We start from the raw sequence: 21,655 nt of genomic DNA on the forward strand, positions 1-21,655 counted from the left end.
TCCGCCCTACATTCGACCCTGAGCCCGAACGGGGCCACGAATTTACCCCTTTTCACGTTCCCGAGCGCGAGCCACAGCCCCGACAGCTGCCACCAACGCCATTGTTACTTTTCCAGCAGTTCCTACCCGAATCCCTAGTCGAGGGCTGGGTCGGGTACACAAACAATGGTCCAAGGCCGGGCCCAGAGGGTCCAAAGCAGCAGTATTCTCGAGAGAGCAGCTGGACAGAGACATCTCTCGGAGAGGTCTTTCTTTGGGTTGCTACTTTAATTTATATGGGCCTACATAAGGAAACAAGAGTACGGGACCATTGGAAGACCTCCACAGCCGACCCAATGGTCCCTATACACCCAATTCTTCAGTATATGTCATTTGACCGCTTTTTTCTTCTCCAACGGCACATACGGATTAGCGACTCAAATAGTATCTCGTGTGGGCTCCCTACGCCCTTTGCACAGGCTAATGAGTGGGCTGAACACATACAACAGGCGTCTCTTGCCCTCTGTCAGCTAGGCACTTGTTTGGCTGTGGATGAGTGTATCGTCGGCTATACAGGCAGGTCAAAGCAGACAGTCACTGTCAGGAACAAGCCCACGCCTACAGGCTTCAAAGTGTGGGTTGTAGCCCAAGCAGGCTATTTTATTAGGTGGTTTTGGCACCAACCTTCTAACGCCCTTGGCCCGGCTGCTGGGAAGAAAAGGAAGAGGGCCATAGGCACGGCAGAGGGCAGCATTTCTCTCAACCCGACTCAGAGCGTCGTTGTTGCCCTAGTCAAGCAGCTGCCAGAACAGACATACCATGTCTTCTTCGATAACCTCTTTTCCTCGCCAATCCTCCTTGCCGCTCTTCGTCAGCAAGGGATTGGGGCCACAGGCACAGCCCGAATCAACTGTGGCTTCTATAAGCCGTTTGTAGAGGCGAAGAAAGCTGACACAAAGGGCGATTGCTGGCCTTGGGGCACCTTAAAGACTGCACCCACTCCAGACGGTCAGGTACGAGAGCAAAGAGACATCTTTCCTAATATTCTTCTAGCTAATATATCTGTCTTTCCCTTAGGCCAACCAATTCGCTTGGAAGGATAATGCCCTCGTGCTTTTCCTCTCAACAGTCTATTCCGGCAAGGAATTCGAAGAACGTATTCGCCGGCGACCGACAACAACGCAGGCCCGAGCACGGCCCATACAGCAAAAATTCGGTGCCGAGCCTGTCTTACGTCTTCCCGTGCCGTCGATCTCTGCAGACTACAATGACCGAATGGGTGGGGTTGATATTGGTGACCAGCTAAGAGCAGAGGGGGGATTAGACCACCGTGTTTGTAGAGGAAATTGGCGGGCAATTGCGTGGACCTTTCTGCTTGAGACTGCTCTTGTTAACAGCTACTTATTACAGCTTAGGGGCCAGCCAAGCTGGCCGCGAATAAGCTCACAGCGTGAGTGGCGGCAGCGCATTGTGAGAGAACTTTGCGAGGCTTATAGCAAAGACGGCGGCTCAAGACAGCGATTTCGAGCTGGAAACGTATTTACGCCTATAACGCAGCATAAACACGTCAATCGCGGGAAAAGCTCGCTCTGCCTTGCCTGTGAGGGCCATAAGGCGGGGCAGCTACGATCACGAAGTCAACGCAAGCCATTGGGAGCAGCTAGCGGCAACAAGAAGCCGGCCACGAAGACTCGTAAGGGATGCGACCAGTGCAATGTAGCTATTTGTACCCAGCCAGGTTGTTGGGACTTTTACCATAGCCTAATTTGCTAGTAAAATAATGTACCCCTAATCATCTAGTAGTCTTATTGGCTGAGATCCCTGTTCGTGACCCCCTTGCTCCTTTAACGCACTCAAAGGGATGAGGGGTTGCCTTACCCGTGCCACGCCCCACTTATTTCGCGTTCGTTCCTCACCAGCTCCATAAGCTGGTGCTGGACACCGCAGTAGCCAGTACACCGCAATAGCCAGATTATTGACTCTTCCAACTAGAATCGCTTCAACCATCGCGTTCCGCGCTCAGAATCACAAATTTCCGCTCGTCGCAGCCTTCCAGATGCTCTCCATTGACGTGCCTTTTTTGCTGCGTCTTCAAACCACCGCCTGCGCACGTTGCGTGCCTTCATCTCTGCGGCCTCGACCACCTTTCTAGCTTTGGCGACCTGGTCTTCTTCCCTTTTCTGCACCATTTCTCGCCCTTGAGCGACCGTCAAGACTCCCCCCGATTGCATTTGCGCGTTCTTCACACTTTTTCGTTGTTGTTGGGTACGTTCAGCTAATTTTGTCCTTCCCAGATCCCTTTTGGTCTGCACCAATTCGGTGGCCAAGATAGGGAACCCCGAATAAAGCGACCCAAATCGCGAGAAAACTCGGGATTTAGATCTTCATCCTCTTGCAATACGGTTTCTAGCCGATCTGCTACTTTATTTATTTGCCGAAGAGTTAATGGCGTCTCGAATGGTGAAGAAAATAGTTCTGGACGAGGAGGAGTGGGCGTCCTTTGCATCTGACGAGCTTGCAATATCTCCAGCACCACTTGCGGATTGAGAGGCCATATTCCCGTTTTCCGGAACGCGGATTGAATCGTACTTGATTTGAAGGCTTGCGACCGTACTTGTTGAATGCAAGAAAGAAACTCGAGCTTCGTGATATTGACAAGGCCGTCTCGAATCATCACGTCCAGTGCTTTGGCGTGATAGTGCTTCAGTGGCTGAAAAACCACCACATCGAGGGGCTGGAGTATATGCGTGAGGTTTGGAGGCATACCAAATGGAATGATGCCATGTTGGTCGCAATACTGAATGAACTGCCTTGTGTGGTGGGAGCCGTGGCCATCGAGAATTAACAAGCGCTTCGAGCTTCTCGAGGTCTTTGTCGAATGTTTGTCAAAATGATGAAGCCATTCCAAGCTGATTTCGTCGTTTGAGTAACCGCTTGACGTGGGTCGGATGGCCGTGTCGGGGTCTAGTCGGTATTTGATACCATGAAGTCATATGCATCTGTCCAGACAGAATCAAGAAAGGTGGAATGGACTCTCCGCTTGCTGAGATTGCCTCGATGTCAGTGGCAGATTCTCTGTTCTCGGGGATACCAAAATAATGAGCTCGCTTTCTTTTGGTGACAATCAGCTGATCCTTGCCAACTCCAATGCGAAATCCTGTCTCGTCCATATTCCAGATATCTTCAGGTGGTATGCCCTTCTCTTGGATGACTTGCTGGAGATTTTGGAAATAATGGGTGACTCTTGTGAGGTCCTCCGATGCCTGACGCTCCGAGTGGAGCTTTTTTTGGAGCTTCTTGAAGTAACCGTGACGCTTTAGAAAACGAGAGGTCCACTTGCTGCCGATAACTAAATCGGCTTGACCGGATCGCTCACGCAGAATATTATTTGCCGCGTCGGTGACGAACTCAGGGCGCACCGCAAGGTTCACGTTATCAAGGCGATCGATGTAGCGACATAATGCTGCCTCTTCTGGGCGCGATAACTTCATGTTCGTGGCTGGTCGGCCTACCTTAGGAGGACGGCCTTCGAGGCGGTAACGCAATCGATTGCGTGGAACACCGAATTGTCGGGCCACATTGGCGACTTTTGCATCAGGGACATCGCCGATGTATTGCATCGCTTCTAGAATACGCGCTTCCATGTTCCTTGATGCAAAACGAAGTGACGTGGGTGGAACAAAGCAGATTGAAGGCAGACGGTGAAAAATCTGGCTATTGCGGTGTACTGGCTACTGCGGTGTCCAGCACCAGCTTATGGAGCTGGTGAGGAACGAACGCGAAATAAGTGGGGCGTGGCACGGGTAGCCCCACCCCTTACACCATGGAGGTTAGCTTGATCGACGTCGGCCCGCCGCCGTTGGTGGTGCGGAAATAAGAGGCGCCCGCAAGATCAGACGATCATAGGATGCAATACTACAAGGAGCGGAGGCTGTCTGTCGCCATTTTTTTATGACTGGCGACATGGACGATTATGTAGCATAATCGAGCGAATGGGCGCTTCGCGATTGCCTAATCGCAACAATCTCTTGCTGCATCCTCCTACCACCGGGGATGGCGCCTGTCGTTCAATTGGCTAACCTCAGCCCCTTGAGAAACCCACAAATTAGGAGGCTCTTGGGCAGATGTCCCTTCAACTTCAACTGTCATCTCGTCGGTCACTGGTCGCTCACAGAGATAAAACTAATAAGGACGTCGGATCAATAAGCCTACATTTAGTTACTAATAAATCCCACTATGGCTGAAGCCTCGACAATCCGGGCTGATATAAATAGCTACGTTATACTAGTCATGTTTCTCGCATGGCTTTCAGAGCCGCTGCTTACGTAGCCTGTATCTGCTGCGTTGCACCGTACTGTGGGGCCGGTGACCGTCGACCGGCGTTATGACAGCTAAAGGGCCACCGCGGTCCGGGCTCGGGCTAAGCTCCATACTGCTCCGGTAGGCGGCATCCATGTGAAAGTAACGCATTAGGCGCGTATCCTACGAAAGATCGACTCTTTTATTGTACGAGTGATTCTAAGGCTGCTCCGACATTCTCTACTTAAGGTGCTAGAATCCGCCAGCAAACTGGGCAGACGCCACTTTGGATCTATGACTTGGCATGTAGTGCCTGTGAAGACAATTATAAGCGAGTCACATGATGGTGCCTAGATGCCCAGTGCTGCAGCTCATCTACAGGAATCCGCTTTACTTTTGACCACCTCATTGATTGTGGATCCTCGGCTCCGCAATCGGCTCCGCCCCTCAGTAATTTCCGCGGCTAGCCCAGCACCATGCGATGCAACCACCCGCCACAGAACAGGAGACGACGCTAGTCACAAACAGCTGCCCCGCGCTTGGCGTGGATCTGCCTCGATAAGGTGCAACGGTTGTTGTGGCATTATCGCCGATGATTACAGTAAACACAGCCCAGAGCCGCGAAATTTTCTTTAGTAGACGACTCAATCTTCACCGGCCGTAAGGGTAGGTCGCCCACCACGTCTCGGCCTCTCACTTGCAACAGTAGGTGAGGGTATTCTGCGATCGATTCTCCCACTGAGGGCAGCCTCCTTGACTAAAGTGGCTTGAGCGAGCTCAGGCGCAACATGGCGAATGGTGGGGCCCTGAGCTGCGGGTGCGGTCGATTATCCGATGTCAGACAAGTAGCTCTCCGCCGTGCGGCTCAGTCAACAGTAATCCACCCTTAAAGCACGGAATAGCAGGGCAGCAGGGGAGCCGCGCAGCGCCATCCGGCCGTAGCGCCCAGACGAGCATGGTGTAGACCTAATCCATGCCTCTACACGATCATAGTAATCGCATCGTGTCCGTTTTCTGCCGAGAGATTGTACAGTCGTACAGCCCCTAGGATGACGCATCCCCCCCCAACTCCCCTTAGTGGCTATAGGCCAGGCCCCAGCAGCGACCTAGTTATACGCCATGAAGCGTCTCCACCTAATTGGCAGCCGTTGATAATAGCATCCCACCTCTTTGCGGACAGTGAAGGGTGGCTGCGATGTAAATCGAAACTGACGCGGAAATAGAAGACAAGTCTTTTTTCCTGGAAAAACAATCCACTGCCGCTTCCAAGCCTCCACTCCTTGTCGTATAGATTGCGCTTGAGAAGGCCGAACGGTCCAATATGGGTCATGCTCAAGAACGCAGCATCGAGGAGAAGGCTAAGGCTTGCAAGAGCGGCCTAAATGTCCTGCAGAAGACAAAAGACCTACACGTACTGGCGAATGTTTTTGCCGCCACGGTCTATTGGGACCCGACGCACCTATGTCATCGTGTCGCTGTCCATCTTCCCGAGGGCTGCGGCGCGCACTCCATCTGCTTCACAGAACGCTCCAAACATAAGGTTAGCTGTCATTGTCTGGGACTATCATTCCCCGCTTCGCTGCATCCTCCTGTCGCTTGCGACGTCTTATTCTCGTCCACTAGCCAAGGCATCGCACAGTTTGGATTAGGACAGACTTTCCGGCAATGATTAATTGGGGCTCTATTAAGGCAGGCATAACACCTGAACTCTCCACATGAGTCCTCTATTTCTACGCGGTGATGTTTGTTAATGATTTCCCGGTGAACCCTCTGTAGGTGCCGTCGCAAATTTCTTCGTTGGCCAAACGGAGCCGAGCGGGTACAGTCGGTGTAATCGCAGTAGAGGGTATCGTCGTGGGAATTTTGATGCTGAGACTGCTTGAAATGTGAGTTTTTGTAATGTTGATCCAATTCTTCGCAGCGCTGGAAGGGTGGTTCTGTGCATTGCGGAAAAAGACAACAGAGGGATGCCGTGTCTCTACTCAGCGGGCTGGAACGGTCAGTTTCATTCAACGAACCAGGAACAGAAGAAGTGATTACGAATTGCTACTGTTTGTATATTTCGATGTGTGTCCGTCCGAATCCAACGCTTCCTTGACGATGGAAGGGAGGGTGTGGCTATGCTGCGTGAACTGGCGCAAACACAGAAATGACGAGCCATTCAGCTGGCTGTTATGACCACTCATCGCTTCACTCAGGTAGAAGGTAGAAAGTCCTGTTAGCGGATTTTGGGGCGCCTACCACGCAGCTCCATCAAGGTGGTGATGGAAACACTGCGCATGATGAGCAGATGTGCGCGGGCGCAGTAACAGCTCGAGGCGAGGGTGCTGGGCCTTTATACAGCAGCTCCGGACTTGCAACTGAAATTAGCGTCTATTGACCAGGGCGCATTTGCGGGTAGCAATGCCTGCAATGGGTAGGTCCTGCAATGGGTAGGTCCACCGGCAATAAGCCCAGTCGCGCCTTGGGCCGAAATGGGTTGTTGACTGCAGATCATAGCCTAGTTCCCTCGCTGTACCTAGGCGGGTAAAAGGAGGCATTGGACCGATGGAGGATGCTAGTGTGTGGGCTACAGGACATGAGGTGGGGCTAGAACGCGATCAGGCGGAAGAAAAATGTCTCGACAAGGATGCTTAACTCAACACGAAGGCCAGTATTGGACCAACGGAGCTTGGAGCTGCGTACAACCCGGGCACGCCTCAAAGTCGTTGTCTCCATTGCAAAAAGACACAATATAACTTTCCACCCGGAGTTAGTGAAAGCCATGGCGTGCATCCTGCACGGTAAGCTGAAAAGAGGCGGACTCAAGCGAGTGAGTATCACGAGCCTGTTCTGACAGTTCCCTTGAAAAGATGACACTACGGCCAGGATTTTCCACTTAGTTGGTGCTGGAAATTTAAGATTTTCTGTGGAAGTCTTTAGAATGTCGCCCCTGCCAACTGCAGCCGCGGAAGGACCGTCTGTGTAGAGTAGATGCTTGCAGCCCCGCGAGAGGTTCAGAGGGTCCGTCTTTAGGGAGTGTAAAAACGAGAATACATAGACGTTACTTAATCACACAGCCCCTATCGGGGGTGACCTTGCCTTACCTGGCAGAGTAGTATTTTCTCACTGTTACAGTATTGTTAGGCAAAAACGGCCCCAATGCGACTGCAGTCGGCGTATAGTAGACGGGCGTTGATTTAATTAACTGAAGTTGTCTTTATTTGATGCGAGTTGCCTTACTAGGTTTACATCTCCTAACCTGCCCTACGTAGTAGTCGCCAAAGGAGACCTTGGACCATGGCGATGATGGTACAAGACGGCACAGACCGAATCATCTAGTAATAGAGTCGAGACATAACAGATACTTATATCTCAAGTTGGTGAACGATGTCAATTCACTTAGACATGGTCTATCAGTTTAAGCGGACACATCTCCATCGCTATAGTTCGCCACCGTCGGAATAGCTCTGTCAGCAGAGGGTGCGCGCTTGGACGCAGTTTCCTCAGCCCTTCCACGTCGTGCATCCACGGCTTGCCAACGACAGTGAAATGTATAATCTTAGCCTGATGATGGTAGAGGTCTTCGAGCTCGCGACTAGACGCACGCGTGGATTTCGCCTCTACACGAGACGCCGTCTTCTTGGTGTCAAACCAATTAGGCAGAATCCAGTCCCCCCAAGCGCTATCAAGCGTGACATAGCTGCCACTTAGGATCTGGGATGGGACTCTGAATAAATCGTTGACGATTTCCATGTCAAATCTGCCGGGCCCAATCGACCTAGTCGCAGCTTCAATGTCCTTCCACAGTAATGGGTCTAACCGGATTAGCACGCAGGTGCTAGCGAGCCAGAGGTGGTCAATCCAGTAGGCGGATGGCGCGGTATAGTTGATATAGTGCACGTCGAAGAGATCGTCAATATTGTGCATTATGAACTGGTCTGAGTCAAGTACCACGATTTCCTTAAGGCTAGGGTCCAGCTCATGCATCTTAAACGCTTTCAATTTAAGCAGGCAGTCACGGTAGTATGCGATTGAATCTTGGTGCAGCAGAGGCGGCGTCTCTTCATACACGTCCACCCCCGCCTCTTCCATGGCGTGCTGGATCTCCGGTGCCACTTCTGCCGACAAGATGGCGGCGATGCGATACCGGGTGTGCAGCAAGTTGCGTAGAACATGTACATTGACGAGGACGGAGCAAGCATAGATATCCTGCGTCGCGTAGAAAACGTATGACCGCGACCTGTCCGGGACCCGACCAAACCGTCGAGCGTTTTTGTAGGGCAAGGAACCGGACGAGCGTACTAGCTGTAGGAGCGCCCAGACGAGGACGACGAGGCAGGTGACCGTAACTCGTCGTCGAACATTACAGTTTCCAATGCTTAGTGAACCCATGGTCGATGTCCGCCGAAACTCCCGAAATTCCATTCGAGACGCGGCCGGTTTGAGGTCTGGAGCGCATTAATGGCGTGCCTAAAGCTCCCAGGCACAAGTCTTAAGCAACCCTCAAACCGTGAGATAAGGCATTAGACCGATCACTAGTGCTTCATAGAAGTGATAAAAGAAGGATATAAGGTCTAAAATAGGGGGTCATGAGCATGTATTCAACGCCCTCTGCTATAGACGTATACGGGACTGTGTACCGGATAGTGAGAAGGTTCTACCGGTAAAAAGGGCCACTATTCCCTGCCTTAAGTAGGAGGTTACCAGACGCTACTTCGTAATCGGCTAGAAACGGCTATTTACGAGCCACAATGTATCGCACAGGTCCTTGTTTTGAGAGCCAATTCTGGCTTGTCAAACATTGTGGTTACGCCAGTGTACCAGTGGTACAGTGGGGACCAGGTACAGCGTCCGCAGGTCAGCAATTTAAAAAACGCGGGGTATGATGATACATGGGGTGCAGGAGTCATCGCTACAAGGCACAGCAATACCTGCAGCGAGCATTTGTCTTGATCTAACAGCTTTATGAGCAGTTGCTACGTCTAAAAAAGGCTTTCTACAACAGAAGGATGTCTACATAGTTAAAAGTTCTTTTTGAATGAGCTATAACATTTAGTATTTTTCTTAGATACTTAGAGCCCAGAGCTGGAGACGCATATTATATGTACTCAGATATCTCGTTAACACATCAAAGGGCAATTCATAGGCTCAGATAGGGCATGGTTGGAAAGATAGGATGTGCCGTTGAAGAAGCTGGAAGCGGTCATACCGCAGATAATGCAGTATTGGGTGTGTAGGAGAGAGGCCAGAGGCTTTCCAGAAGCTAGGTACCGCCATGTCTTGACATATTTCCATATAAATCAATGTAACAAGCGACGGGAAGATCTCTTCGTACGAGGTCTCTTCCCACGAGTTTAGCTGGAATTGTTCTATTGTATTGCACCTCAATTCGTGTAGCCTGCTCACCTCATACTAGGCAAGTATGTTGCAAAGACCTGGAAAAGCAACGACGGCGTGGGTGATAACCTACAGACCTCAAATTCGCGCCCTGGCACATTCTGGGGGAAACTCAGGCCGACAGGGGTCTAGCTGCAGGAAAAAGCTTCGTTGAAGTTTTTCACACTGGTTTGGAAAGGCGTTGACGGTGGCAGGCCTTTTTGTGGCTCAATTGGGGATTGCGTGATGTGTAGACCGCAGTGACAGGGTGGAACGAAGTGTGGTGGGTTCACCAATAAGACAAGAGAAATTATAGTGGTTGGCTGCAGGCTCCCATGCGGACATCATGCAATGTCTGTCCAACTGTGGGACGACGTCCGTGTGACTCGAGTCACCGGACAGAGTATAAGAGGGGCGCCCTTTGCACTTCTCCTGAGTCCTGAAAACTCAGATTTGTTTTCTTTCCTTTAATCGATAGACACAGACGGAGTCCCCCATCCCACGCGGGCGATACAACCCCCGGCTCTGGGGCGCTTCTCCCCACTTGTGCTGGGCGCATGCGAGATCTGATCTTGGATCTGCTATGTACATCAAAACCAGATATGCTGAGAAGCAACGAGCAATAGTGCACCTGTGACTCAACCGGGCGGACTGACCTTGGACGGCTCGAACTGTTCGGCCAGAATAGGTGAAGGGCAAAAGGGGGGGTTCCTTCCCCGCGCTGAGCGATCGTCGGACAGACTTTCTCTCCCCCCTCGAGCGGAAGAGCAGTGAGTGTTCACCATCTCGCGTCAGCGAGTATGTATTTCGTACCCGGCTTACCATGTAAGAAGGCGCCTTTCTCTTGCAACGGACTTTCAGACACGGCTTGCTCCCGGAAGCACGATACTCAGTGCGCTGCTCCGTTGGTAATCCTGTCGATCGTACTTTGCGTCCTCGGGACACGTCTAACCGTGCTCTGTGCACTCGGAGCTTTACTCCCGATTGCTCTCACCGAGACTAGCGACCACGATGCCCAACAGGCGGAATCCACCCAAAAGGTGGTCCATGTACCCCAAGCTGCACGACGATGTGTCGGGACTTCTGGAGGAGGAGGATTTGTTCTTTGATTTCCACACGACGGACGACGGACAGAACTGCGATAAGCAATGGGACACCAACGTGATGGGTAGGTTTGTCTGTCCCAATCGCACATGCGACTCGCACGGCTGGTCGAGCAAGAAGATTGCAGTCACCATACGGATGTATTCGGGGGCTCAGTATAACGTGCGGGTCTATCACCAGCGCTGCAAAAGCTGCAGCAGCCTCAGTAGGCCCATTCTGGACAGCTCATACGCCGAGAGGACGGCGTACCGTCTGAAGAAGTGGTGTGGGATCCAGATGGAGACGCCCCCCCATGGCGAGCGTCGGGGTCCTCCGCACAATAGGGATCTTTGCGAGGGATGCAAAGACGGCCACTGTAGCGAGTTTAAGGAGTACTAGCGTTGAGGATGATACCATTGAAAAGTAGAAAGACAGTTATCCGCGAAACCGTGTACTTAGGGTCTAAAGGTTTATTAGTCTAAGCCCGTTTACAAGGGCCAACCCCGTTTATAAGCACGGCCGTCGTTCAACCCCGTAGGGATGGCTAGATATGCGAACCGCCACGCGCAGCGTTGCACCCTGAAACGTAGCGAGGCAGAGTTCTACCACAATGAGAGTAGCGAATGGGAATCACATTCGGAAGTGAACGTGGATCAAAGGAACACAGAGCGGCACGCATACGGACAATAGTCTCGCAGCACGTGAGTGCGAACAAACGGACAGATACTGTGTCCCAGCGCAATACACACCAGAGAATGTGCGGGGCGCGGCAGCCAGACAGTTCATCACGCACGGTAGCGACGGGATCAGCGACAAGAGGCAACAAGAAACAGCACAACGAGCGAGAGCGAGGATACAATCGAGAAGGAGTTGTACAGGATGCGAGTCTGAGAGAGCACACACGGGGAGGAGTGACAGCGACTGAAGACCATTATACGCGGAAGGAGGGACGAGGGAGAGAAACATGAAGTGGCAAATACATATGAAGTTTGTTTGCATTTCTAGTCTACCAAGCCTTGCTCCAATTCTGCCTTTTACAGGAAGGATATCGCTGCCTTCAGGTACATGTATTTGCCTTTCTTAGAACTAGGACGACGTCTGCGATGCTAAGCATAGAGTATCGGCGTCAGGCACCGTCGAGTTCCGCAGTCCAGTTGAGGCTATGAAATAGCGATCGGACGACCTTCGTTTAAAACTAGTAGGCAGTGCCACCTATGCATCAGTAGCAGCCGCGCTACAACCCTTACTGACTTCAACTAAGTCGATAAACCGAACATGTTTTTCATAAAAATGAAGCATCTAAAGAATTCACTTCAGTTCAACGAGCGAATTCTGGATGTGAATGTGACGAACCTCTTGAGGGCAGAATTTATACATGGTTGAAGCAGTATGCGTAAATTTCCTACCATCCGCCTTACATGTTATGTATACCAGGAGTCCACCCTTGGGATCGGCAACCATGCCTTCAATGATCACCAGATTTTCCCAGCTTTTCTTATCGGTCAATTCGCTGTGAGGGGCTTCACTGGCCGCTTGCCTAACTTTTTCGGACATTCTCGCTTGCGACCTCGTCTTCATTGCGGTACAGTACTCAAATTTGCGGTCTCGTCTGCCATTTCTCTCGGAATGTGAAGGAATCATTGCTATTTATGACTGAAGCCCTCACTCGCTGTGCATGGGAATCAGCTTCGACGTTTGTGCACGCATGAGGGAAAGTAGCGTCGTAGATGAGTACGTGGGCTACGTAAGTTCTGGGTTTACTGTAGGTCACCGTACTCATTGACGATTATTAGGCGCCCTCGCCGCTTATCTTCTGTCCTTGTCACACCATTCTTTTTGCCTCGCGGCGACAAACAGTCCAAACGAGATAGAATCGAAATCGTACCCTGATGCTCCACATTGCACGCGACGCCCTAGGCCAGAAGCGCTTCAAGACAAACACCGCTCCGTCAAAAGTGTGAGTCACGCTTTCTGAGTCTATGTTCTGAACCTTCTTGTGGTTGTAACACCGCATGGCTTCCCTTGAACGTAGGTTTAGGTACCGTCTGGACCTGTTCTGCGGCCGGCCACTAAAGAACTTGGAGTCGCGCCAAGTGTGCAGTCAGCAAGATGCCTGTAAGTACTATGCATTTATTGTACAGTAGTGCATAAACTTCAGCGCAAAATGGTGTCTTCATGTGCACCACAATTCGGCACTGAGGCAAGGATTGATCTACAGCATGGCGGGTTTGGGGCGCTGCGACCGGTTTGCGTTGTATAAATCCACTGCCGCCTTGCCTTCCGTATTTCGTGCTTGGACCACTTGTTTGCAAGATGCCGGTACAAGTGTTGTATATCAATTCTGCCTAAAATGATTATTCATAAGGTGACAATAGTTTCTCGTAACGCCACTTTTTCCTGCTAGGTAGCAGCTACTGCGTAATTATTGATGAACCTTCTATTCGTGTATAAAGAGCTGCACAATTCCGTACATTTGGTCACGCTCTTTTACATCGTTCATCCATTTGCTGATGCTATTCTGGTCCCTTTGCCTGTCCGCTGTCTCGTGCGACCTATGGGACATAAGTGCTTATTGGACTGTCTGAGAAGTTGGCTATCCAGGGGCGTAGTATCTTGACTGGGTGCCTGGCTTGATCATTGTTTCCACAGTTGTTCCGATAAAACGTGACAAAGAGTCGCACATAGAGCGACGGCAGCACGGGGCGGCAAAAGGTGACTCTCGCCGATCTCTTCCTGACAGTGTTGCAGCGCAGATGATCATGAGACCACGACTTGTACGTAGAAAAGCAATACAACTTAGAGCCGCCACTGCTCCAAGTGGCCGGGTTGCTGTTTTTAGCTATATCCCAAGTTGGATACAGCGATTAATCGATGATCGGGCACTTAGCCGAAGGTGATGACGCAAAGGGAGGTAGGATGGGCCCTTCCGCTTTCTGTCACGCCTCGCGCGACCACAGTCGCGTACGCACGGCGGTGGTCTATATCAGGGTAGCACTAAAGGTATCAGAACTAGTAGACTGGCGACCGAGGAGTGAATCATTAATGCCAGCATTGACGCCCTCTCCTTCTAATAATTTCTCTGCCCTTCCCAGGGCTATCTATGAGCTCATGCCCAGCTGATACCGCAGCACTGAATCGAAGTGACAACTGAACTGCGGTGTGTCTCCAGACGGCCTGATGTCATCATGGGGGTAAAGCGCACATGAAAGCCGTTGGGCATCAGCTGCAGGCATCCTAGGCGCGTGCCAGTCCCCACGACAAGCGCACCCCAAAGCGGTAGAGTGCTGCCTTGACTTCCAAAATGGGAGGCTGGCGGGTCGGGGGCCAGTTGGTCAGTAGGCCGTTGATGGTGTACAGTATTTATTATGGTGGTTGGTGATGAGTCACAGCGGTGACTGTCTACTTTACCTTCGGAGCCATTGTTTGTCTACAGCACCCCAACTGGTCAAACAGACGTATGCCGCAGGATCTGTCCCGTATTGGCCTTGCGAAGCGCTATCTTTTAAACGTGCTCCCACGGCGACTTATTACCGCGGCATCTGTAGACTTGCACCTACTACATTCACACCTGACTGTCAAGCGAAGTCACAATATGCGAGAACGGCTCGCTATGTATGAGCCGGACAAGCTCAGCAATGAAAGGGATTCCTATAACCACTACTAGACGTCCATTCGAACGACACATTTTGTCACTGCACAGCAGTTGCCGGGAACGTCTAAAATGCTTGTCCTCAGTTGGTCAGTGAGCCTGAACGCGCAAGTCGGGGTAATGAAATGCGCAACCGTAGTCACTCCATTACAGAACTTTGAGACTTGCCTTTGCACACTTGAAATAAATAGAGGTCTCAGCTGATACAGTACATTTGGAGCATCAAACGAAGACTCTATGCGAGCCCGTCCGATATGGATTGAGGGCAATGTGTGCCTTAAACAGCATGCAGACTAGTGGAGAGTCACTGGAGCCATGTTATTGAAACATGATAGCTGTCGTGTTAGTATGATAATCACACAAGCGAGTCACGGTCGAGGTGCTCTGTGCTGGCAGCGACAGACTGATTATGCAACAGCGGTGCAGCGAATAGTGTACTGTTCTCACGAAGAGAGCAGGGCAAGGGGCATAATGTTTTTAGGGTGCATGTGTTCTCCTTCTTCTTCCTCCCTGTCTGCTGTACCATTCTCCCATTTATGCCCATTGCCCTCTCTTCTTCAGTCTTCCATCTCCTTCCTTGCTGACTTACTAATGCATAGGCACCCTCTCTCCGCGTCAGCGTGCCACGTCATCCCACTTTCATCTTGTCTCGTTCCTACACCTTCAGCTAGCTATCAGGCTTCAGGACCAAGTCTTAGACCCTTCTTCTCGACACACCCCCTTAGCTGTTGCCTATCCCTAGCAGAGGGAACAGATACAACCAGACTTGCAAGGGCAACCTCAGTTGAGCCGGGCTAGTGTTCGTGTAGGTCGTGAGACGGCCTCATTCGGTGTTCCCTACAGTCCTTGATCTTGTCCTTCAGCGCCTCCAGCCTAGCCTCCAGTCTCAACCTTTCACCAATCTCTTCAAGCCCAATCAGCCGAAGGAATTCCGCTAGCTTCTGCTTTGGGAGAGCTTTGTCAACCCATCGGCTCGCATTTCAGCTGTTGGAACCCAACGAGGGCGTATTCTGCTTCCCTGCACTTCCTGACGTAGCCAGTGTTGGTGTATATCAACATGCCGTAGCCTGGTTGACAACTTCGGACTTCCTTCTTCTAGGAGCCTTATAGTCTGCGTGTTATCGCACTCGACTACCAACGGCGACGGATTTGTAGTTGCAAAGAACGGAGCAGTCTGCTGAGGAAGATGGCTTCCTTTGATGCTTCTGAAAGAGCGAGCAGCTCTGCCTCTGTGCTTGAGGTAGCCACAGTAGCTTGCTTTGATGCTCTCCATGCGACAGAGCCTCCAAATAGGGTCATGACATATCCTGGGAGCTCTTCCTGTCGACTGAATTGTCTGCAAAGAGGAATCGCTTGAACAGAGGAAAATCTCTGCTGCAGCCGGCTTTCTGCTGCCCCTTTTTGTGCTTCCGGAACTTCCGAGGCGTAGACCATATGATCGTGTGGCATAGAGGTATAGGATCACTCTGTCTGCTGCCTTCTGATGTGTCGGGCCTGGATTCTGATTGAAGCGGGCTAGTCGGGAGACTGCAAAAGCGATATCTGGTCTTGTTGAAATTGCTGAGAATAAGAGAGATCCGACCTTCTGAAGGTAGCTATGCTTGTCTTGGTCTCTTGCTTGGATCGGTTCTGAAACGAGTTCTTCGTTTGTGGCCATTGGGGTGCTAGGAGGCTTTATGCCTAGCTTGTCCGGAACATACTTATGAGCGATCTTGTCGATATAGGCATCTTGCGTCAGCCAGATCGTCCGACTAGGTCGGTGCCTAAGGATACGGATCCCTAAGAACCACTTTGGTTCCCCTAGTATGCTCATCTTGTATCGTTGCTGCAGGCCGGATATAGCTTCCGTGGCGACTTGCTGATCCCTTTTTCGATAGGCCCAGATGATGTCGTCGACGTAGAAGAAGACGATGACGGCTCCTTTCATCATGACGCATGGTTCCTGAGGGACTGTCTTGAAGCCAATCTTCTCGAGGGATGCAGTGAGATGCTGCTGCCAAAGAAGGGGAGAACGGCGAAGTCCGTAGAGGGCCTTTCGTAGCCGTAGAACTTTACCCCTCCTCTCAAAGCCAGGGGGCATCTTCATAAAGACGACTTCTTCTTCCTCAAGAGGACAATTTACGAATGCGTTGATCGCGTCCATCTGATCAAGCTCAAGGTCGTATTCAGCTGCTAGAGCCATCAGGGTCCGGAATGACATCCCTGCTAACGTTGTGGCTCTAGTCGGAAGGTCTCCTTTTCTTGCTGGTTCCCACAGACCACAAGGCGGGCTTTGCACTTCCGAAGGATCCCGTGTTTGTCAGTCTTGTACACAAAGACCCATTGACATCCAAGAACCTGTTGTCCTCAGGCTTTCTTCCGAGGAACTTCCTCAAGGACCCCATCTCTTCGTGTGAGGCTAGGTGGTCTCTTTGGGCTTGCATAATTCCTCTTTGAATGGGTGCCTTTGGAGCTGCTTCTGGTTCATTGGTGGATCCGGAGATCTCTCTTGTGCATATTCTTCGGGGTCGGTCTGAATTGCCTGCCTGCTGTGAAAGCTCCATGGCATCCGTCTTCAACAGGGGTAGGGACAAAATCAGCGAATCGGTCAAACAACTGGTCTTCCTGGTCTATCCCTGTCTGGTCCGATGCTTCTCGTGCTTTTTGAAGGAGGGTCGTAAACACAGCGGGGATATCTGGCGAGAAGGTCTCGTTATCCACCCCCTCAGGGGTAGCAACAGGAAGCTGAACTGAAAATGCTGAAAGAGTGTCTTCTTCTTCTGAAGCTGGAGGTGTAAGAAGTGAAGCCTCTTCAAGTTCAAGGGCTCTCTCATAGTCTCCTTTTTCTTGTTCCTGGTCACGGTCTTCTTCGTCTTCAAAGTCGTCATAGAAGTCCTCGATATCTGATTCGGTATCGGTTTCTTCATCGAGGGCTACTTCTTTTGCTTGTTGATCTTCGGCAATTTCGATCTCCTGGACAAGCTCGTCGATGCTATCTGAGAGCGGCTGTTGAAGGAGCTTTCCATCAAAGTAGAGTCTTCATCGAAAATCACATCCCTTGTTGAGATTACCTTCCGTAAAGAGGAATCCAGATCCGGAAGATATTCGTTGAGTTGTATCCGACAAGGTATCCAATGTGTGCTCTTGGATCAAGCTTCTGAAGACGCTTTCGTTTCAACTGTGCGTTTGAAGTCATCGCGTAGGCCTTACAACCGTAGGCTCGAAGATGGGCAAGCTGTGCCATTTTTCCAGTAAAGAGCTCAATTGGAGATTTCCATGACTGGCTTGCACCCCTCAGGTCAGACGGCACTTTAGGCTCTCTTGGCGTTCGGTTCCGTAGGTAACATGCTGCTTCCACAATTTCCTTCCACAGGTCGTGGGGAAGCTTTGAGGCAATTCTCATGACTCTAGCCCTTTCTATTGTTACTCCTCCGGATCGTTCGGCACCGCCGTTCTGAGCCTGGGTGTTTGGTGCAGAAGGTGCAGCTGAAATTCCTTTCTTTCGAAGCCAGGATCGAATCTTCTTCGTAAATAGCTCTCCGTCTGACCGGATTATCTTGACAGCAAAGCCGAAGTGCTCCTTCATCCAGCTGACGAAGTCTCGAAGGGCGGCCCAGTTGTGTTTCTCTCTGTAGGTCCGCATGAAATAGGGGAAAACCATGCCTGAAAAGGCGTCCGTGATAAACATCACCCGGACGAAGTCGTTATGACTGCGGAAAGGTCGGTCCAGTCGATCCAAACCTCATGGCAGGGCTTGTCCTCTCTAACGGGAGTTCTTCGTGACACCTGCTTTCGAGCTTTTCCTCGGGCGCAGTGCTCGCATTCAGCAGTCTTCGGGCCCTTTATTTTGACTCCTTGTTGGAGACCTAGCTTATGAAGAGCTAGTGGGCCTGGATGACCGAGGCGTGCGTGCCAAAGATTGCCGTCTCCTTGGGCTGCTGGACGAGGGTCTCTTGTGCTGTCCCGCGTTACAGCTTTGAAGATTGCTTCTTCGTTGAAGTCCCCTTGCCAAATTGGGTTGAATTCGACAACAAACTGATGATGCTTTCGAAGAAGGATACCAATGGTCTTGTTTCGCTGGACTAGTCGGGTTGGCTTAGAAAGAGTATCCCAGTGGATTCCTTCCTCTAGCAGCTTGTTGAATGAGATCAGGCTCGTTGAGAATCTCGGGCAGTAGGCAACATTTTTCAGTTTGAGCGTTCGGTAGGATCCATCAGGCATAGTCATCTTGTAGGTGACTTTCCCGTATCCTTCGATTCGAACCTCTGATTCGCCTGTGACAACATAGTCTTTCTTGGCCTTCTTGAAGGAACGGAATCGGCTGAGATCGTTGCAGATGTGAAGGGAAGCTCCCGAGTCAAGAAGGGAAGACCGGCGTAGAGGGTAGTCCGAAGAGGCAGCCGTAGTTCCTGACGAAAAGACGAAGGCTGGATTCGCTGTACCAACTATTCTTCCTCGTAGCTGTAGTTGCTAGTTCCGACCGGCCTTGATTTCTTCAATCTTCTTCTGAAGGTCAGGGCTTTCGCCAATTACTCTTTTGATCTTGTCGGCGATCCGTTTTGGAGCCTTTCTTGAATAGCTTGGTCGGCGGTCCTCAAAAACAAGCCAGCAGTCCTTAAGTTCATGGCCGATCCTCTTGCAGGCTGGACAGCGGTCTTGATCTTCATTTTCTTCTTCGTCTGATGAGGGAGATGTCTTTCTCTTCTTTCGTGTTCCGTCTGCTTGAAAGGCGCCTCCTCTTTTTAGAGGTCGAAGGTGCTGACTTGGGCGTTGTTCTTCGACCAACTCTCGGATTTGCCGGGCAACTGACTGGAAGGTCCATCGTTCTTGTGGCTGATTTCGATCGTGAGGCGTTTGACGACGAATGGAAACATCTGATCGCGGGCGTAGCTCTTTGTAGACTCTGTGCTGAGCTGCAGCGGCGTCTTCATCCAGGACTTTGCTGGCGTTCTTGAACGAAGTAGCAGTACCGTCACTAAGAGGTCTTATTAGCAGAGCAATGTCTCTCAGCCATTGTCCGGTCAGTGCTTCAATAAGGAAGTATTGGTCAGCTTGTTCAATAATTTCTTCCCACTTGGCCAACCAGGAAGAAACGGTCTGCTTTGAAAAGGACCTCAGGTGGGCAGTATATTGGCTTCTGATTCGGTCAGCCATAAACCCTCTCGACGGTGCAGTTGAGTCCTCGAGCTTTTGATCCATTCGTAGAGTTTCATCCTCATGCAGAGAGGTTAGCTTTGCTGGGCTAATCGACTCGGTAATGACAGTCCGAGCAGCTGTAATCAGCTTGGTTTCATAGAGATACTCCTTGCGAAGACTCTCATATTGGCTAAACATGGCTGCATATGCTCTCTGCTGCGCTGGGGTTTGTTCAGCAAATTCATTAGCATCAGCAGCAAAATCCGTATAAGGAGGACGAATGGGGTTCCAGCGGGCTGTTGTCTTCATCAAATAACAGCTTGTGAATCGTCTTGTCAGTATGAGCTTTTAGTTCTTTGATCCACTTATCCCAATCTTGGGGTTCCCGTAGGATCGTCCGTTGGGTCGAAGTCCCTGTCTTTGTCATCTTTGCTGACGGAGGGGTGGGAATAGGTGTAATGATCAGATGATCGGTGCTTCTTGCAGCAGCCGGAAGTTACAGAAACGTCTGTTTCTCCCGGGCTCATAACTCTCACGAAGAGAGCAGGGCAAGGGGCATAATGTTTTTAGGGGTGCATGTGTTCTCCTTCTTCTTCCTCCCTGTCTGCTGTACCATTCTCCCATTTATGCCCATTGCCCCTCTCTTCTTCAGTCTTCCATCTCCTTCCTTGCTGACTTACTAATGCATAGGCACCCTCTCTCCGCGTCAGCGTGCCACGTCATCCCACTTTCATCTTGTCTCGTTCCTACACCTTCAGCTAGCTATCAGGCTTCAGGACCAAGTCTTAGACCCTTCTTCTCGACAACTGTCCAACATGAGGCCAAATTACTGGCTATCTTGGCCCGGCTACATACTGTTCTGACGGTTGTAGAATAAAGAATTAGCATGTATTATTGGTTCTAGCCGCTCATGCGAGCAATAAAGCTCTCAAACTGGCTACGTTTTCAACAATAGTCGTTGGTTGAAGCTGTCACGCATTTGCATGTTCCCTACTTCTAGCTGGATGTCTATATGTGTCATCTGCTTGGTCGTGGTTCAGTAAATGCTTTAATCAGCTGCCCTGGTCTTGAGCGACTGGATTGGATTGGCGCGGCTATATATCCTTCATATACTATAGCTTATACCTTGATATGATAAGCCTCACGGCGTTGAGCGGATGGACGCACTAGCTATCTTGACGTCGAGATACGACAATGTCATAATATTTAAGTCCTGTATCAGTTATTTCACGGAGGTTTAGCTGCGCTGCAGACATTGAGCGAGTCGAGCTGAAAGTACAACTGTGGCTACTCTGGATTTGCAATCCCTGGCCACCTGGCTGTAAGTACATACGCTTATGATTCTCAGCTGATACATCCGTAATTACAGGCCCATTCCAGCGCACGGCACGTAGGACAGTAGCACCATATTCACCTGCCGAATAACTGTGGGGAGCCAATATTCAGAGTGATCTAATTCCCAGTATAAAAGTAGGTCGTCATCTAGTTACTAGTTGGGGTTCTGGGACCACGCAAATGCGACCCATTGGTATGACATCCAAACCGTTGAGCAGGGACACTATGGTGAAAGTTGTTTTCGACAGTAACGATTCGTTGAAAAGTGTTATTAACGTTGGCTCATCCCTCTCTTTGCCGGCAATGGCCTTGAGCGAATCAGCGAATATGGAGCTAGTCACGCCGAGCACCGGAGAGCAAACTTAAACAGCCCGCGATCGTCTCCAAAACCCTTTGTGTTGTATGAAAAGACCACCTTACCCCACAAGCGATTCGTCCAACCGAGTTTCCGTATTGTACCAGGAGGTTTTCCGCCAGCATCACAAGGCTGCGGAGGCCTTAGGCGATAAACGGCGCCGTATGTCTCTTAAAGGGATTAATATCTGTCGCGGCAGAACCCAACCAAACCTAGTGGGGTGCTTGAAAGTGGTACTTCGGGAGACCGTTTCCACACGGTCACCTATTTCAGCGGGCACAGCGAACGTATTTTCCCTCACTCTTACACGGCTGTACATACCCAGATTTCTCCTTTGTAACCTACTAGCATATCTTCTGTTGAAACCCTCCTTTGTGACGTGACAATATCGGTAAAATACTTCGAACACCCGTTAAGTTGCCAAGGCAAGGGGCTTAACGGCTGAATATCCAGCCCGAAGGGTGAACATCGTATTCCTGCAA

The 21,655-nt window shown here is 50.8% G+C and overlaps 4 protein-coding genes across 4 annotated transcripts; 1 reads left to right on the top strand and 3 right to left on the bottom strand.

The window, feature by feature from the left end:
- Positions 1–2,864: 2,864 nt before the first annotated feature.
- HRG_01391 (tc5 transposase DNA-binding domain-containing protein) lies at positions 2,865–3,623 on the bottom strand (the record flags this gene model as incomplete). Its single annotated transcript, XM_044859862.1, has 1 exon — positions 2,865–3,623. One exon carries the CDS (start codon positions 3,621–3,623, stop codon positions 2,865–2,867), a length of 759 nt encoding a protein of 252 aa, XP_044726262.1.
- A 4,036-nt stretch (positions 3,624–7,659) lies between these two features.
- Positions 7,660–8,652, bottom strand: HRG_01392 (inner membrane magnesium transporter MRS2 precursor; the record flags this gene model as incomplete). Its single annotated transcript, XM_044859863.1, has 1 exon — positions 7,660–8,652. The coding sequence occupies one exon, from the start codon at positions 8,650–8,652 to the stop codon at positions 7,660–7,662; it is 993 nt and encodes a 330-aa protein (XP_044726263.1).
- Positions 8,653–10,647: 1,995 nt separating this feature from the next.
- HRG_01393 (zinc-binding domain-containing protein) lies at positions 10,648–11,118 on the top strand (the record flags this gene model as incomplete). The annotated part of the gene is made up of 1 exon (XM_044859864.1): positions 10,648–11,118. The coding sequence occupies one exon, from the start codon at positions 10,648–10,650 to the stop codon at positions 11,116–11,118; it is 471 nt and encodes a 156-aa protein (XP_044726264.1).
- Positions 11,119–15,883: 4,765 nt separating this feature from the next.
- Positions 15,884–16,568, bottom strand: HRG_01394 (reverse transcriptase (RNA-dependent DNA polymerase) domain-containing protein; the record flags this gene model as incomplete). The annotated part of the gene is made up of 2 exons (XM_044859865.1): positions 15,884–15,895; positions 15,951–16,568. The coding sequence occupies 2 exons, from the start codon at positions 16,566–16,568 to the stop codon at positions 15,884–15,886; spliced, it is 630 nt and encodes a 209-aa protein (XP_044726265.1).
- Positions 16,569–21,655: the final 5,087 nt, after the last annotated feature.

Source organism: Hirsutella rhossiliensis (genome assembly GCF_020360975.1).
Source record: "Hirsutella rhossiliensis strain HR02 chromosome Unknown scaffold00001, whole genome shotgun sequence".
Taxonomy (NCBI): domain Eukaryota; kingdom Fungi; phylum Ascomycota; class Sordariomycetes; order Hypocreales; family Ophiocordycipitaceae; genus Hirsutella; species Hirsutella rhossiliensis.